At 36.2% G+C, this 18,477-nt stretch overlaps 2 protein-coding genes across 2 annotated transcripts in view; one reads left to right on the top strand and one right to left on the bottom strand.

Annotated features, from left to right (window-relative positions):
• LOC131847783 (probable Rho GTPase-activating protein CG5521) overlaps positions 1-18,477 on the bottom strand; it is a 36,770-nt gene that overhangs the window by 2,119 nt on the left and 16,174 nt on the right. The window contains exons 18-31 of the mRNA XM_059197432.1: positions 17,150-17,280; positions 16,554-16,708; positions 16,076-16,201; positions 15,269-15,436; positions 14,261-14,357; positions 13,553-13,737; positions 7,026-7,181; positions 6,374-6,611; positions 5,790-5,928; positions 5,355-5,466; positions 4,352-4,509; positions 3,565-3,741; positions 619-745; positions 287-442 (exon numbers count right to left, since the gene is read on the bottom strand). Coding sequence (XP_059053415.1) covers positions 287-442; positions 619-745; positions 3,565-3,741; positions 4,352-4,509; positions 5,355-5,466; positions 5,790-5,928; positions 6,374-6,611; positions 7,026-7,181; positions 13,553-13,737; positions 14,261-14,357; positions 15,269-15,436; positions 16,076-16,201; positions 16,554-16,708; positions 17,150-17,280 — 2,125 coding nt within the window. The remainder of the gene's footprint in view (positions 1-286; positions 443-618; positions 746-3,564; positions 3,742-4,351; positions 4,510-5,354; positions 5,467-5,789; positions 5,929-6,373; positions 6,612-7,025; positions 7,182-13,552; positions 13,738-14,260; positions 14,358-15,268; positions 15,437-16,075; positions 16,202-16,553; positions 16,709-17,149; positions 17,281-18,477) is intronic.
• LOC131847782 (endocuticle structural glycoprotein SgAbd-5-like) lies at positions 107-8,368 on the top strand. The gene is made up of 3 exons (XM_059197430.1): positions 107-118; positions 7,818-7,933; positions 8,158-8,368. Exons 1-3 carry the CDS (start codon positions 107-109, stop codon positions 8,366-8,368), a joined length of 339 nt encoding a protein of 112 aa, XP_059053413.1.

Here is an 18,477-nt window from a genome sequence, read left to right as displayed (position 1 = left end):
AAAACTATTATGTATAAACATGGATGGTATTTAAATGCATACCTGATATTACTACTATCAATAATATGCAAGCGTTACTTTATATTTGAATCCAATATGATCGACGATGCGCCTTATAGTTTTGTGTATTCATTCATCCATTCTCCACGTTCACCGCGCGCCGTAGTCTCTCCGCCGCCACCAGCCTTTCTCTTTCTCTTACGGTAACGCTTTCGTTTTGTGGCCAAAAATCCTAATACATCTATATAGAATATTCACTTCCAAAATATAGTAGTAAAATAATAACCTTGTTGAGTATAGCGTCGGGCGTGTCGGCGGGCATGCGTGTGGCGACGTGGAATAATGCTTCGAAGGTCAACGTGGCCACATAGGGCGCGCTCACGCCGCCGCCGCCGCCGCCACGCAGACCGCCCGCGAACCCCACGTGGCTTTCCAACTCCACCTGTAGGAGATATCACGTACTTTCATCAATCTTTATTGCACTTTTATATACAAGATTTAAATACATGTTAGAAATTTTGCAAATAGAGCTCTCTTCCAGTCAACCTAAAACAGCGTGACACAGAAAGTGTATAGCCAGAAAATATTTATAATTTATTTGCGCGTTTTTTAGTTTACCTCCCAAGCTAATGCGGCCAGGAACGCTTCGTAAGCAGGACTACCGCAACGGTTGGACAAAATTTCGTTTCGCGTCTCTTGTCCTTTTCCAACGTATATAACAGCGATTTTGTGTGTTTCTCGGCACCTAAAATAAATATTTTTTATGAATATGTTCCCAAAACCAATAGTAAAATATCTAAAATAAAAAAGTGTGCGTCCGTAGTTTATTTTTCGGACTACTCTAATGTTATTGGCCGCAGCTGGCCTTTACCAGCTCAAACTCGCGGAAGGACTTATGGAGCGGCTGAAGGATCAACAGGACATTTGAAGTTCGTGATCTAGGGATAACTTTTAATACCAAACTTGATTTCCAGGGCCATATATCATCAACATCTGCAAACAAGCCAATAAATCATTAGGTTTCATAATGCGAACGGTGCCACAATTTCATGATCCTAATACTGCAATTTTATTATATAATGCTTTTGTGCGCAATAAGCTGGAATACGGTTCACTTATCTGGGATCCTAGTACTATTGTATTGTATTGTATTGTATGTTGGACTCCAGTCTCCGCAATTAGCCTCTCATTTGGGCCGTTGTGCGTGTAGAGCCAGACTACTAAAGTAGCCAGCCAAGCTCCTCCCAAAAGCGCAGAAGACTCCTGGTGTCTTCACAGGCTTCACGGAGCGACCTCACCGTTCCGAGGATTTGTTTTCGTTGTTGGGCCACTGCCGTGCACTCCAGGATTACGTGAGCCGCCGTTTCTTCAGCTTCAAAGCAGCCCCGACAAAGGGGGCTGTCTGTAGAATCAATTTTGTATAAGTGTTTGTTTAAGGAACAATGGCCCGTTATTGTCCCTATCATTATTTTGAGGTTATGTCTATCTAGATTAAGTAGACGTGTTGTTAACCGATGGTTCGTTTTTGGAATTGCCACTTTAGATTGTTTGCAATCAGTGGTTAGGTTCCATCTTTGGTTTTGTATTTCGGTGGATCTCTGGCGAATCCAGGTGCGAAGTTGCGAGAATGGTATTGGCATAAGTGGGAGGGGGCCTGCAACCTACTCTCGCTAGTTCGTCCGCGGCGTCATTGCCATATGATCCACTGTGCCCCTTTATCCACTGGATAATTACTCCGTTGTGCGTTGCAATTTTTTCCAAGGCGATGTGGCACTCGATTATTAGTTTGTTGTTGGATTTTTTGTTCTGTAGTGCTTTAAGCACGGCTGCACTGTCCGATATGAATTTAATGTTGAAATTGTTGACCCCTAACCTATACACGGCTTTTGCTGCCTCGGTCAGGGCAACACATTCGCACTGAAAGATCGAACTGTGTTTGCCGAGCGGTATATATATGTTCATGTTGAGGTCAAGTGAATGTGCCCCAGCTCCTGAACCGTTCTGTGTTTTGGAGCCATCTGTGTATATGCGTAGTTCATTTACTGCAGATTGGTCCCTTTCCTCCTCCTTCAATTGTATTTGGTATTTCCTGTTGAATGAGTGGTATGCTTGAGTTCTATCACACGGAGCGGCAATCAAGGGTTCATATTCGATTGGTTGGTTCAGGATGGTAGTGTGAGAACTGTAATGGTTTTTGCCCCATAGACCAAGATGGTATAATCTTGTGGCAGCTATAGCTGCTTCCTGCTGTATGTATAGGTCGAGGGGTGTTATGTTAAGGGCTATTTCCATTGCCATTGTTGGGGTTGTTTTCATACATCCAGTAACTGAGGAGCACGAAAGATCTTAGTTTGTTGACTGTGGTCGTAAGTTTCGACCTTGTCCACCAAACCAAGGCCCCATATACCAGCATTGGTCTTATCTGATCCTAGTACTACAAAATATTCACAACTTCTAGAAAAAGTACAAAAGAAATTTGCTCGCTTCTTATATAAGAAAAAATATGGTTATTACCCATTCCTTTTCCCATCTTTATTTGTAATAGGTATGATAGACATAGATTCATTACTACTTAGAAGGAAACTAGTACTTGCTGTCCATTACTGTTTTCTGCTGCGCAACCAAATAGATAATCCCGCAGTTGTAGAACGGATAGGATTCAATATCCCTCCGAATTACGTGAGAAGTGTCACCCGTCATCGTGTCCGACTGTTTGCAACCGCGACGGTACGCACAAGCCACGCTAGCAATTCTCCCACTATGAGAGCATTGCAATTATTAAATTTATTTTTAGGTAAGGTCCAAGACGTTTATACAGAAGCCTTGCCTTCCATAATTACTAAAATAAGAATATATTTATCATAGTATAATTTTAAGTAGTATAAATAGTTTTAAAATATAAACGTGTTGGCAATTAGCTGTAAGTTTATATTGTGTTAATTAAATAAATAAATACAATAAAACTACCGCCTGACGGATACAACTTTAGTCAGAGGTCACCGCTAGATGTTCGAACCTCGGCTCAGGCAGACATAATTTCGATGTCCGTTTGAATTAGACGGGGGATCGTTCGGGGGTATGTGAGTGTATATCTATAGTGTATGTGAGTGTATACAGGGGCGCGCGTTCCCCATACAGCGCTTGTGTGCGAAACCTATCAATCGCATATTTTTTCACAAATCTTCATGTGTCAGCTTATTAAATTTTATTATTTGTTAATTTTGACCGAAATAAATGAGAAGTAAATTACTATGATAGTATTATAATGTTAAATAAATAAGTAAGCATTTGCCTCAAGAAAAAAGTTCTGATCTAAACGTTGGTGTCGCTATTTGCTGTAGTTTATATCACTGAATTTAATTAATTAACAATAGAAAATTATAAATGTCTTTAATAGATGGCATATGGTCTAAAATAGTCTATGCTATCTTTGTTGGCTTCAACTAAAAAAATAATTGGATGGCGGCGCGCGGCGCCCGTATTGCCTCGGCGCCCGTGTGCGCCTCACACTTCACAGAGACGGGCGAAGCGGCCCTGTGTGTATAGGTATAGTGTGCGTGTTACCTGTGCGCGTCGAGGTTGCGCAGGTCGCGCAGCAGTCGGTCGGTGCGTCGCAGCAGGTGCGCGTGCGGGCGCCGCGCGGGCGCCAGCGTGCCGAGCTGCGCTACCAGTCGCCGGCTCTGCGCGAACGCGTGCGCGCCCTCCGCCCCGCCGCTCTCCGCCGGCTCCCATACCTCGCACCTGCCCACATTATACGTCACTCTGCTGGTAATACAGTAATCTAATTTACAACATCAACTCTGTGACTGTAAGCTGTCACAGGTTATGCTGAGTGAGGGCCATACTACCGATTAATGACTTATATTAGGTATAAATTTAAAAAGTGCTATTGTTATTTTATAATTTCATCTTATTAATTGATAATGAATTTACTTTTCTTCTATAACCATGGCTGCAATTGGGAGGTGGTGTATTATTTGATCACGAATTACGGAAACCAACGTCATTAATTCTTTGTGAATTCACCTCCAACTGACCTTTTATTTAATAAATCAGGAAAATACTGCTGGAATACCGGCTAAAAAACCTGATGGTATAGCTTCTGGTGGGCGAGATCGAGCTAACAACATTCTTCCGGTTTTTCGCCCTGAAGTCAACTGATTTGACTTCATATCATTCATTTCTAGTGCTCAGCTAGCAAGTTGATTTTCACCTTTTCATTATCCACTTCTTTTATGTCTCTCGACTGTATCATTTGAAGCTTCCGAATTCTCGATGTAGTAGGTCACATAATTAAACCCTGAATTGACGGGTGCACACTCCCTTTTAAAATATATAGAAAGATCCAAACCTGTCCTTGGTGCTGAGATATTGCCGCTCGGTGTTCCGATGCGCTACGAGTGCGGCGACCAGCTCATGTTCCGAGTTGGCAGGTAGTGGCGAGGGGCCGCATGCGTCCAGCCGTCGTCCGCACGACACCTCCGGCGACGTGTGCCCGATGTATGCTAGGTTCATTGTCTATATCAATTGGATTGGATTGGTCGCGTAATCGCCGTGCTACACATTTCCAAAAACTCCAATACTTCGCAAAAACAATCGAAATACTGCACAAACATGTTTTAAACATAATAAAAACTGACATACCAGTGGTACAACCAGCTATAAATACAATTCTATAAAAGCTAATATGAAGCCACCGTAAACTGAATTGTTTTTAAACGGTCTTTTGACAGTTGCGTCCGCTTAATGTTTAATGTATGATAATATAATGGCAAATATACAATCGGTAGTCTAATTGGAACAGGATAGAGATGCCAGGAGAGTTTTGGTTGGAAGAAGCATTCCTAGTGATCACAAGCCTCATTTTGAGAAATCGACAAAGAATATAATGGTGCACACGTCTGCACTGCGTTGTAGTCTGGCGGGGCACCTGGCGCATCTGGCGGCATTTGACGGGGTCGTGATTAACAGGATAGACGTGGATAAAAGGATAGATATCTAGAGTGTGATCCGTCGTGGGATGTTCACAAGAAAGTAACCAAATATGTTTCTTTACTGGCTACAGATCCACAAAGGTCTGGTAATAATAATCCCCTGTTAGCTGATGGGGTATTTCTCATAATGCGAGTAGAATAATATTATTTTTTTCTTTTCTTATACCGATGTGACATGGTTTGTTCTCCTAGTCGGTTGTTTATTACAATCCTACGGACAAAAAGGAGTGGGAACATATATTTCTTCCTAACGTTACCGTACGAAGGAGGGATAGAGTATCTATTAAATACATTCAAAATAGCAATTATAATTTAGCGGAACAAAAATTTTCCAATGATTTGCCATAATGATGGTGTACTCACGTGATCTAATTGATGTTTGTCAGGTGGCGAGTTTTTGTAATCCGGCAATAAATCAGGCGGTAAAGGGGGTGGTAATGAGGACAGCGTGTTATCTCTCGGACTGTCGATACTGCAATAAACATTTCATTATAGTCAAAAGCGTTTCTGAGTGACAACTGTAAAATAAAAATAATCATTTATGAGGTCCAAATAATGAAAATGATACCTCCATGACTAGTACCAGATAGATGAAGTGCCTTTAGCTCCGTACACATATTCCTTTTTTGTTTTTAAAACGATTGAAATAAATCAAACACTACATTTACAAACGCACAGAACACAGACAAAAATTGTAACCATCTGTATATAAAAAATGCATGAATGGGGTGATGTTCTGTATCCAAAACGATAAAGTCTGATAGTAACAAATAACAATGGTGGTGAAGAGTTTACCAGTCGGGCAGTGGCAACGGTTCTAGTGGCTCTGTGGATGAGCTGGACGGGTCGTAGTAGAGCGCGGACGCGTCCCAACACGCCTTCCCGGCTATGTCACGCAGCAGTACGCGCACCTGTCGGTCCGACGTCGCCAGCCCTGCGGCACAATACTATTAGCTGGCTTCCCACGACATATTCAATCACACGCGAGTGTTTAATTTATTTAGTATGCGCGGGAAAGCCAGTGCGCGAAATCGTGAGGAATCATTTAACTAGTTTTTTTGTTCACTCTTTTGTTCCTGTTTGCGAGTATGTTTTATGTAAAAGTATGTAAGTGGAATGCATTTATATTTAAAATTTTATTGTTTATTTCACATTTATCTTTCAGAGTTTGGTTTAAAATTTATAAATTATCTTAAAAGATATAATAATTCATTATTAAAGTGTCTTATAAACTTTGCTGGACATAAAGGGCTCGACAAGAGATGGCACATGGTTTGGGACGGAGCCTCGTAGTCGCAAGGCACCAGGGCAGGGATACTCCATTTCAGAACCTTGTTGTTGTTCGTTGGGTACGCCAACGTATGGAATGCTATGTATACCGGGCGTGGTGGCAGCGGCGCCGGCGGGCATGTCGAGCGCGGGCAGCTCGACGAAGGATGCGAGCGTGGTGTCGCTGAGCCGCATCATCTGCACGTGCGGCGCCGTCAGCACCGCCGGGCCCAGCTCTCCGCCGCCGCCTAGCGTTGGGCTGTCGTGGTGCTCGCACACGCTTGACGACAGCTGGCAACCGCTCCATAGAGGCCAATGGCCCAAGAACAGCACCAGTTGCGTGCATATCTGCCGCGTGAAATATGACCATTATATGTGAGTCACGTCACATATGCATAAATGAATATGTATATGTGAACTATACGATTTTTTAATTAATAATAGTATTTGTTAACGACAAATATATAGCGGTCGCTTGTGTTCACCTTGTAATCCACTTTGGTTCGCAAGTAAGATATTTTCCTGGAATAAAGCGGATAAAAAAATTGCATTCAATTCCATGCAGGAGAATTTGTGTGGCAATTGTTAGAATTTTATTATAGGTAGATCCTATTTAGACAACTAACTATTTATACACATACTATTAAATTAATTTCGTTCAGTATAAGATTATATTGAACGAAATGTATTTGATAGTGTATATACATTAATAAGACCATACATTGTAAATCGGCTGTAAATAAAAAAATATTTATTTCCTACCGTTTGAGCCCACAATTTGACGTCGATTGTGGACGCTGGGGTGGTTTTGGGTCCTAAATTATCCAACTGAATATTTGAATCAAAGTCTTCGTCAACGGGTAGTGATAGGCCTTCTATGTCTGATCCATTTGATCCTTTCATCACCGCATGTAGCACCTGAAAAATAATATGACAAATGGGGTCAATTTTATTAACATGTTTGCATAAACAATCAATCGACGCTTTCATGTATTTCGTCTAAAATTGTATATTATGTAATGATTATTGTTGTATATGGATTTCTTATTAGCACTATATTACATGGACAGTGCATCACTAAAAAAAGTTTTGTCATCAATTAAGGTAAGCGTTTAAAACGGCCGTCTGCACCGTTATCTTCACAGTCAGCCGCAGCTTTCGATTACAGTTACGCTTGTGTAAAAAAACTATTCTAAAAATGCACAAATCCGTAAGTAGTTAGATTAAGTTTTATTAATTTTTAACACACAATAATTAATATAAAGTAATTCTATCAAAGTTGAATACAATATGAATTATGTTTTTACCTAGTGGGGTAAAAAAGGATAGTCATAAATATGTTATATACATATTTCTTAGTCTATTATGTAAAACAAATCTATTGAGACCTTATTTGAAAATATGTTAAGTTATTTAAATTACGCATTGCCTAAATATACACCTGAATACTAGGAGGGTAATGTTTCTTAGATTAATTCTTTGGCAGTTGATACAAAAACATACTAAATCAAAATAATACACAAGTTCAGTACTCAGTTAAAATATTGTTTGCAGGTGTTATTCGCATTAGCCTTTGTGGCCGTCGCTCTGGCAATTCCACAACAAGAACAAAACCCCGTCTACATCCTGAAGCAAGCGGCTGATGTCAATCCCGAGGGCTACCAATTCGAGTAAGGATTATGCTAACTTCTTTATAACATACTAGTCTTTTTATGCGGCTTTGTTCCTATGACGTTAGTATCTTTTCGGTGATATAGTTCTTTTTTAAAACTCATTTGCAATAAATACATAAGAGTAACAATTTAATTAATGTTTTATGTAAATCGGCATGCATTTTTAAGTAATTCTATCTAAAATATACAGGTTTATATTATTTATTTGATTAATTTATTAGGTTTGAAACAAGCGATGGCACATCCCGTCAGGAGCAAGGCACATTAAAACAAGTGAGCGAGGATCACAAGGCGATCGAAGTGTCCGGTAGCTACAAGTACGTCGCGCCCGACGGTATTACATACTCTGTCACATACACAGCTAACGAGCACGGCTTCCAACCACAGGAGCACATCGAGCATCAGAATAACCAACAACAATACCAACAGTAAATCAAGTAGTTCAATTATAAAGTGCAGACTATGACACAAGCTTAACCAAATATCGTGAATTGTTACCGTGTGTGAGTTATAATATGGGCCAACATTTCTAAAAATATTCCGTAATGTTAGCACTTATTATTATTCTAATGTTTGCTCATCGGTTTTGTGTAGGTTTTACTACACTCCGATATCACATACTATGTAAATAACACGATTATGTGAAATGCATAAGTTATACACGTAACTGCATACATATAAGTGATTTTTGTCAATAAATAAAGTTGAACTCAAAAATATATGTTCACTTCACAGCTACATACGTTTGTGGTAGTGCAGTTACGTGTTTAATTTAAAATGTGAAATTGTGATTCGTAAGACCATAATTATTATATACATTTTTTGTACCTTTCTTTATTTTTGTATATAAATAAATATATGTTTTAAAAATCATATTATATATAATATTATTCCATTCCAACATATATAAACACATTTACTTATTATTTTTTACTATATAGTGTTTCTATGCATACAGAAAGTCATAAATTAGGTACATAAACATATTAAACATAAAGGATTGTACCATTTCTACGTAATTTCTCGCCTAATTCAAATTAATTTATATGTTATATGTCTGTTTTGGACACCTATAGAAGTCATAATTTTATATAACTACTAGATGAAAACCCGGCTTCGCTCGGGTAGATATTTCTGTAGTCATTGGTTCTCAAAGAATATTTTTTTTTTATATTTATTGCACTATAAAGAGTGTACAAGAGGCGAGCTTAATGCCATATGGCATTCTCTACCAGCTAACCTTTGGGTAGAACTAGAAAGCGTTGTAGGGCAGTAATGGCGAAAATTTGTGATATTAATACTGTACTAAATAATTAGGTCAACAAAATCTATGTACATATATAATTTATGTTATATAAATATAATATATACTTTAAATATACACATATATATATATATATATATATATATATATTGAAATATATAAATTATACAGAATAAATACATAAATACGCTAAATACAGTTGAAAGTACCTACTTAACTCAACGCCAAACAGTTAAAGCTCATTTTGACGACTCAACAGGTAATTAAATAGTTTCGTTTTAAAAATGGTCTTACTCGGTGCTCTACGCAGGTCTACAGGCATTATATTCCAGAGGTTAATTGCCGTAACTGTGAAGGAGTTTGACATAAAGCTTGTATGATGGGATAGAGAGAAGGATCTGAATGAATATTAGGTTACGTGAATGAGAGTAAGATTAATTGAACCGAAATCTATTTTTAAATATACATTAGAGGAAGAGTCGAATATGATGGAGAAATCGGCTGTGCAAAATACGCAAGTTTCTGCGGTTACGTTTGACAACCATTTAAGTTGTGACGTCGATTTAGAGACGTGGTCATACTTTCTCCTAAAAAACTGAATGAACCGAATACAGTTGTTAACGTAATCGGTCCAACTTATTCATTTGATCTTGGGAGAGATTAGTAAGACAAACGTCATGACATAATCAAAATTTTATTATAAGTGATTGGACAATCAATCGAGCAATTTCAGTGGAATTTCGTCTAAAATTTAAACCGATAAAGAACACGGAGAATATGTAACCCTATTAGATATATCCGCTACCTGTAAATGCCATCGACTGTTGGGTCAATCAATATACCTAGGTAAACGTGACAAAACGACCGATAACATTTTTTTCAAAACGCACATACGAATTGATTGTATTTAACTTGGATAGAAGTTTTGTGCTGCCTATTATTATTGTGGCATTTGACTTATTAACTTTAACCCAAAACGACGGACCAGCGGGATACACTGTTGAGATCTGCATTTAGTTCATTAACTGCTGCATTGATGGCATTATGTTATATACATTTTTCTTGGACATAAAGTTGTAAAACATCTCTAGAGGTGGTTAGAAAATATGAGGTTGAGATAACAAGATTAATAAAAATAGAAACAGAGTGGAGAGAGAATACCGCTTTGTGGAACAAAAACATACGACCAAGTCACACCAGTTAATAAGTTTGCCCGGAGCGCACAGCCTGCTGGCGACCACGAAGAAGGAAGAAAACCATTCCAGTACTGACGGCGAGAAGTTTAGGTGGGAGAGTAACATCAGTAGCAGGTCATGATCAACACAATTAAAGGCATTGGAGAAGTCAATTAGTACCAAGATGGTAAGTCGAGTGTTCTCCATAGCCTCACGAAAATCTTCCGTTACATTGAGTAATGCAGTGGTGGTGCTGAGTCCAGGTCGAAAACCAGATTGGAAAGGACTCAGAATGTTGGAATTTGCAATAAAAGAGGAAACTTGCTTATGAGTAATAACCTCGAGGACTTTTGAGAGAAATGGCAAGATCGATATAGGTCTAAAATGACAAGGAAGAGAAGGATTTGAGATTTTAGCAAGGTCCGGTATAACAAATGCCTTTAGCCACAATTTGTCAAACACAGCTAGGATAGCGAGAAATTAACAATGTGAGTAAGAACAGGAAGAATTATATCTAATAGAAGAAAGACCATAGCTCAACTCACTTCGTCATAGCCCTTAGCATTTGATTTAATGGTTAGGACTGCTTTGCGTATATCGTCGTCAGATACTGAAGAAAATGTGTGACGAGTCAAAGCGAGTGCAACATGGATTTAATTTCCTGTAATGTGGATTGTTTAATACTTGTATTGAGAGTTGTTACAGAGGATCAATACTATTATTAAGATTATTTAATGGCACTGTTAAATCGGAGATGGTTGCTTTCCAAAACCAAGGGAATTGAGGATTTTTGTCCATACGTAAAAGGTGAATTTAAAATATTTTTATGAATATGTCGGCGTTTTGCAGCTCTTTACCATGATTAAACGATTTCTAATTTGAACAGCTAAAGTTATATAGCACTTCTCTCCTTTTTATATAAATAAATATATGTCTCTCTTCATATAGATATAATACATCATCTGTAATCCATATATAAACACATTTACGCATTATTTTTTACTATATATGTTTGTCAGAACATAAATAAGATAAACATATTAAACACAGATACTTTGTCGTTAATTTCCGCAGTGTCATACAGCGGCTTCCAATCAATAAGTGTAGCGTCCCGACAAAGTAAAGTTCTATCAATTCTGTTGAAATTACGCACGTTGACGATGATTGGCTTTGGCTTAACAGGCTTGATTAAATTAAAGGTAAGCAAGGCATAGTTTCGTAAAGCTTCGTTCATTGTGTTTAATAAATACTATGTAATGTGTAATGTGTTTAATAAATAGTAAATAATAAATGCAAAAGTATTTATACAAATAATTTTTATTTTAAATCAACATTCAAAATAAATTATCAAAACATAATTATAACTTTTAAGGTTTATTCTCTGTTAACCTCTTTGTTTTAAGCATTCTCTACTTTGCCAGATATTTAAAACCAATTGCTTCATCCAAACATTTTTGCCATTCTTGACCGTCATTTTTATTAATTTTTTTTATTTATTCCGCGCGACTCTCCGGGATTTGCAGAGTTCCTAGTTTTGTCGCTCTTTCAGTACGACGACGTGGTCCACCACCGTCCTTTTCCCCTTCTTCTTATCAATTTCCTCTTCCTTTCAACCTTCCCTATCACTCCGCGTTAGCCATTTGCAATTCTCCCACTCTGGGGTCGAGCCCCCATAAACATGCGGGGCTCGTGGCCATAGGGACACCAAGTAGCTTAGTAATTAATTTGTAATACTATTATTAATTAGTAATACTTGGTTATAGTTTGTTTTTTAATCCGGGAGACTAAATTGACAGGTTTAAATGTCAAATTTTCAAATAAAGTTACCACCTCAGCTGTATGGGTGTAGTTCCCTTTGCCTTTCCGATTAAGGATAAACAGAACAAAAAAAAAATGTTACCGCCTGTAGCGGGATAGCCATACCGATTTGTTTAATCAGAAACTTTTATTCTAACAAATTAGTTTTAAAGTTTAATATGACGTTTCTTTAACAGAATTTTATAATTTAAGTACATATACTAATGTTTCCACTACTGTCGTAGTGTTATACAGAATAAAAATACATTTTTGTCGTACAAATAGTAATTTTTACAGCTACAAACCAACATTTTTTTCTTACAATCAGTTAAATAATATATGACACTATGAAAAGGCTTTTTTATAAAAAAAATTTTAGTGAAAAATAAGAAAATCTATTTTGATACAACAACCATATATTTATCTATTTATTAATACCTACCTATACTTTATTAATTTTGTGTTAATGCTTTTTAAATAAACACCCACACATTATTTCCGTATAACGTATAAAAATGGGTAAATACCATTAATTTCCAATAGTGCCAAACCTTATTTAAAAATGCAAATACCTGGTATTATGCGTGTAATAATAAAATGTGAAGAAATTGTGATTGTTATTAAGATTTTTTTAATAAGTTCATCAGAACAGAGAAACAACATTTGACATTTATTATTATTTGACATTGGACATTGACTTTAATTTTTGTAATTTATATTGTAAAACTTTAAGTTGGGCTAAAAAGAACTTGTATCCAAAGCCGTGAAACAAATTAATAAAAAAATATTGTTAAATTTGTCTCGCAATTGGCCAATTTAAAGAAAAAACATAACCGTATACTCTTTTATCATAAAAAATGTCAAAGACTATATTTTCGCGAAACGTCAACGACACATGTCACATGTCACAGTTGTTTGTGTTGTTTCTTTGGCACGAACGCACGCGTAGTGTTGATTGGTTGTTAGCTAGTGACATGAAAAGATGGCGACTGCAGTTTGTTTGTCAGTGTTATTAAAATTTAACGAAATACTCCATAATCCGAATTTTGCGGATATATGTTGTCGACTCGAAATTAATATTTTTTTATGTTTTGTTATTCACATAAGGTTTCGTTCGAGTCTACCGTACCCCTTGACGGAATTATTAATATAGATCCCTATCGTCTAGATCGGCTAGCTACTTCAGTTGAACTAGATGATAGATATAGTAACTAGTAAAAAAATGGCTTGGATAAATATAGTACGTTTATATTTAATTTATTTTATTTATTTATTTATTATATTTAATAATATAAACTAATTTAAAGTAAATATCTGGCTTTTTTCAAGGCCCTATGGCGACTAAACGCAATCTTAGTAAAGTAATAAAATGACATTTACCTTGAATATAAGCAGAAGTAAAGTTTGTTCTCCATCTTTCTCCTGCATAAGGTAGGCAGGGCCGCATCGCACCGCGAACTCCGCTAAACAAAGCAACAGCGAGCCAGCGAGCGGCTTTACCGAGTCGCGCGAGCTACTACTCGATATTTGCGCTAGGCACGCGCATATCCACCTGATTATTTTACCTGAGAAATTTAAATAAAATCACATAATTTTATTTGCAGAATACAGTGCTCATTAAACATAATATTCAGTGTATACAGGCGTGCAAATTTGGTATATTATTATGTTTGTCATTATCATGCTTATTACGTTATTGAAAGGACGATTGTACAGAAACTTCAAAATATTTAGACGTTACTTCATTTGCTATAATTTCTAAACAAATCAGAAGATAAAATATTACAATACAGATAAAATTGTAATCATAGAAAAAATATCTACTTCAGTCGAAGAAGAAGAATAGGAGTAAAAGTAGAGAAAACACTTTCTATTGTAAATAGTATCAATGACATCTTAATATATTCTATGAAAGAGAAATTGTAAAATATGTGGAGTTTCTTGTTTCTATATGACACAAAAATAGTTGAATTGAATAATTGTTTTAGAGAAGTTGGATAAATAAATAAAATAACCTGCTTACTGCTTAGAGGCTATTAAAAATAATATATAGTTACAACAACAAAAAAAGCTTTTCAATTTATTTACCGGCCAGTCCTGGATACATTTCTACGATGCGATCGGTATAATCAGCAAGCATCAAAATACAGTCGCTGACAAATTTAGCAATGTTTTTATTTTTCATCTGAAATGGAAACGATAACATATTTCTCATATTAGCAGTTCTAATAGTATTTAGTTTCTATGTGGGTGAATTTTTAAAATATGGAAATTTTAAAGGTTATTTTTTTAAGAAATATAATTAAATAATAATAATAATCTCAGGACAATTCACACAGCGCCATCTAGACCCAAGTTAAGCTAGCTAAGCTTGTATTATGGGTACTAGATAACTGATACATATACATAGATTTTTTTTTTGTAAATATATACATATTATATATAGAAAAATCCAGAGCAATACCATATGATTTAGTTCTATAACTAAATCATATGGTATCGCTCTGGATTTTTGAAAAAAACTTGATTGACTTGGTCTATACCAAGTCAAACAAGTTTTTTTAAGTTCTATTGGAACAGAGTATACTATATACATTCCAATAGAACTTAAATAAAAGTAATAGTAAAGTAGAAAATTTGATGATTTTTCTCTCAATTTTCAAACATATAATTTGTTTGAAATGCAATTTAAAAAATGAAAGAAATTTTTTTTTGTTACATTTAAAAAAAATATTCGTGATATATGCAGTAACCCTCAGGATTTCAATAAATGTGTATTTGTTAGTATCAATTAGTGAGTGTATTTTTACTATATGACATATATTAGTTCTATTGGGACGGAGTATACCGACATGAATTCAAATTTAAATCAAGTGTACATTACCATATACTATTAAGAGTGAAAGCGTGGTGTAGAATGATGTGCAAAGTACGTGTTTGTAGAAGTTTGATGCAGAGTGTGTGGTAGTAGTGTTTATATGCGATTAGTGGTTGAATGTGGGTTCCGGGGAATAGTGTAGTTTGTAAGTGTGCATAGGATTGCGATGTGGTACGTTTAGGGATGTCGCCGAGACTTGTGTGTGTGGGTGGACCGACCATGAGCATCTGGAGCAGGCAGGTGAGGTAGGCGGGCAGTCGGGGCGCGGGGCGGCGCGCGGCCAGCAGGTGCGCCAGGTGTGCGGCGAGCGCGGCCGCACCCGCACAACGCGCCGCCGCCGCTCCCTCCCGCCGACACACGCGCACCACTATGTTTAGCACGTGCTCCTGCGCATCGCAACACAACCAAACGGTCACAAAGCGTTACCACTAAACATTATGACATTACTGTCATTGTTTTAAGGATTTATATATTTTTAATTACGCGGTAAACGCTTCACAGATTTATCTGAAGGATATATATATATATATATATATATATATATATATATATATATATATATATATATATATTAGAGCGTTTATACCGAGTTTCATACATGGCTAGCGCCAGCAGTTGGATTTGCTAGCTATGTTCCTCTTTATAGGGAGAGGTACAATTGTAACGAAGAACATCACACGATAACCTCAATTGTCATGATTATACATAGTGGTATATCGTAGCGTAAAGCTACGACCATTTAATTTTAATAAGTAAAATAAATTCCAAAATCCACCTGATCACAAGAGTAGAATAAAAATTTTAAATATACAAAGGAGCTTGAATACCGTTGCACAATGAATATTGTCAATACAATAAAAATAAACACAAATATGTTACTTATTTACACATAACATACGATTTCCAAAAGTATTTACTACATAATAAAGTGTTTTTTTAACAGCCAACCCAATTATAAATATGTAGTTTATATACCTCCAGTTAATCTTTGATTTATAGATTAACATAACATTAACATAACAAACCTTAAGATCAGGACATGAGACGGTATTATATTGGTGTGGATATGGTTGTAACATCGGCGCGTTCATCAATTCATCAGGCAACGATAACAATGATCCGAGGAATGTCACGGCCGCTGTACGTGGACACTAAAATAAATTAAATTTATATAAATACTTGCATTACATATCATTAGATAAACCAACTAGTTCTGACACAATTTCTGATTAATCTGACAATGTAATAATAAACCTTCTCAACTGCAATTCCTTAGGCGCGACACTTGATATATTGATTTATTATATTTCTACGTGGCAAGCCTCGATTTATTTATCTGACTATAAGACCGAAGAGCCATCAGAAATAAACTTTCGAAACAGGTTTTTGATGCTGGTCACATTTGAACACACGATATTTATGATCAAAATCACTATTATTAAGTTGCCAATGTGCTTAACATTTTTGAAGTTATGATGTATATGAAGCTACAATATGCCTTACAGTGGGTCCCATATCTGTACAGTTGAGCACGATGGTGGATGCGTGGACGAAGTCAAGTAGCAGCAATGAGTAACCATCGAGAGCCAAGGAAAGGTACCGCGGCGCCGCGTACTCCACCAGTACGTCCACTACCGACCGATCCTCGCCGGTTAGCCCTGTAGTTTTTTATTTTTGATACAACTGGAGAAGGACACTCAGTCGAAAAATTTTTTTAGTGTACACGAAATAATAAAAATTCGTCGTGCATTAACAAATTATATTGTTTTAAAATCGATAACGTGTTAGTCGTATACAAATATTGTACTGAAATTGTGTTCTATTAGTCTGTATTTCTTAGGTATATTGTGTTATGCAACGAAGATTTCGTCAATGTACGAAGATTTTAATGATCATTTTGGCCAAAATTATAGCTATATATTTTAATTAATCTGGTCTTGCTCCTTTTATAGCAGATCTGATTTTGTTTTGTGGAACTAAATTCTCAATGCAACTACGAATGACAAATATTATCTCCTTACAGTGATTTATGTTGTGTTCCGTTGCTGCACCTACTACAATAAATAGTATACATTGTTGTAAATAAATATGAAATTTACCGTGATGCAGAGCTCTCTGATAAAGATTTAGATGGGCCAGATGCAACCTGTTGTTGCAGGAAGAGGGCGCGCCAGGGCCCTGCGCCTGTGTTGACTCGCATAGCAAACGCAGTGCAAGTAACTTTCCTGACCTGTATTACAATATAATCGCACATTAGGACTAAACGCTAAATGCGTGAGATAAGACTATAACGCACGGCTACGTCCGTGATCCGTTGATTAATACGATATTATAGCCGTGGTTCATTTGTAATAATGGACCTTGCAAAATGTCATAAATTTTTCCAAATCGGTGTTATTACACCAATTATGATGTTTATTTATATATCCATTGTTCAGTAAACCATTACATACACACAAACTCAAGAAATTTACACCTTTTCTTTATAATACCATTCTAGATAAAACATTAATTATATAAGAACGTATAAACAGTCATAATAATAAAATAATAACACTTTATTTAGATTCGTTTTCGTCGACATTTGTACAAAAATTTGCATTTAGGCCACTGTATACAGCACATGAGTGAAATACGAACAATACTTAATTCTCACTCTGCACGAATTGTGCGTGCATCATGCTCTGATGTATTGTACACTTTAATAATATCTAATTAGCTATGAAATTACTGTTCAAGAACTTTATACGTTTCAATTCGTTATAAGTTTTTAAGCCCATATTGGAATTGTGCAACCGCCTGTGCTAACAGTATACTCTGTCTCCCTTGTTACCTAATCGAGATAAATTCACCAGGAATTAACTACGATGATTTTAAGCGGTGACCAGGTAGAGGTCGATAAGTCATTGCAATATATACAAGCAATGGGGTCACTGGAATCCGTTACTAAATTATACGAAATTATAAAACTCAATTATACGTAATTATACACGATCGAATACAAACGCACCATAAACAAACAGCTACATGTTTCAAGGGTAAATTAACAATGTTAACACATGAGTTATCAATCCGAGGGGTATTTTCCAATATGATTTAGATAGAATTCTTGATAGTATATACCCAGATCGATTTTCCGACAAGCCAATATATCTAATAAGGTTGAATACTAACCAGTCATTACTAATTGATGTTTGTTATGTCTTTTCGAGATTCGTCATAGCGAAATAGACATTGAAACAAAATATTTCACTAATATAATATGAATGAATAATATATATTGTATAGTTATATATATATATATATTATTACGTTATGTAAGTATTATGTTAATCAAGGATTTTACAAAACAATTGAATAGTTTATAAAGAATTTTGATTTACTTATTTCATTTGTATATTGTAATTACTACTACTAAATCATAGCA

The sequence above is a fragment of the Achroia grisella genome, unplaced genomic scaffold (assembly GCF_030625045.1).
Source record: "Achroia grisella isolate CSIRO2021 unplaced genomic scaffold, CSIRO_AGI_Agris_v1 utg540, whole genome shotgun sequence".
NCBI lineage: Eukaryota > Metazoa > Arthropoda > Insecta > Lepidoptera > Pyralidae > Achroia > Achroia grisella.
This window is presented reverse-complemented; position numbering and strand designations above follow the sequence as displayed.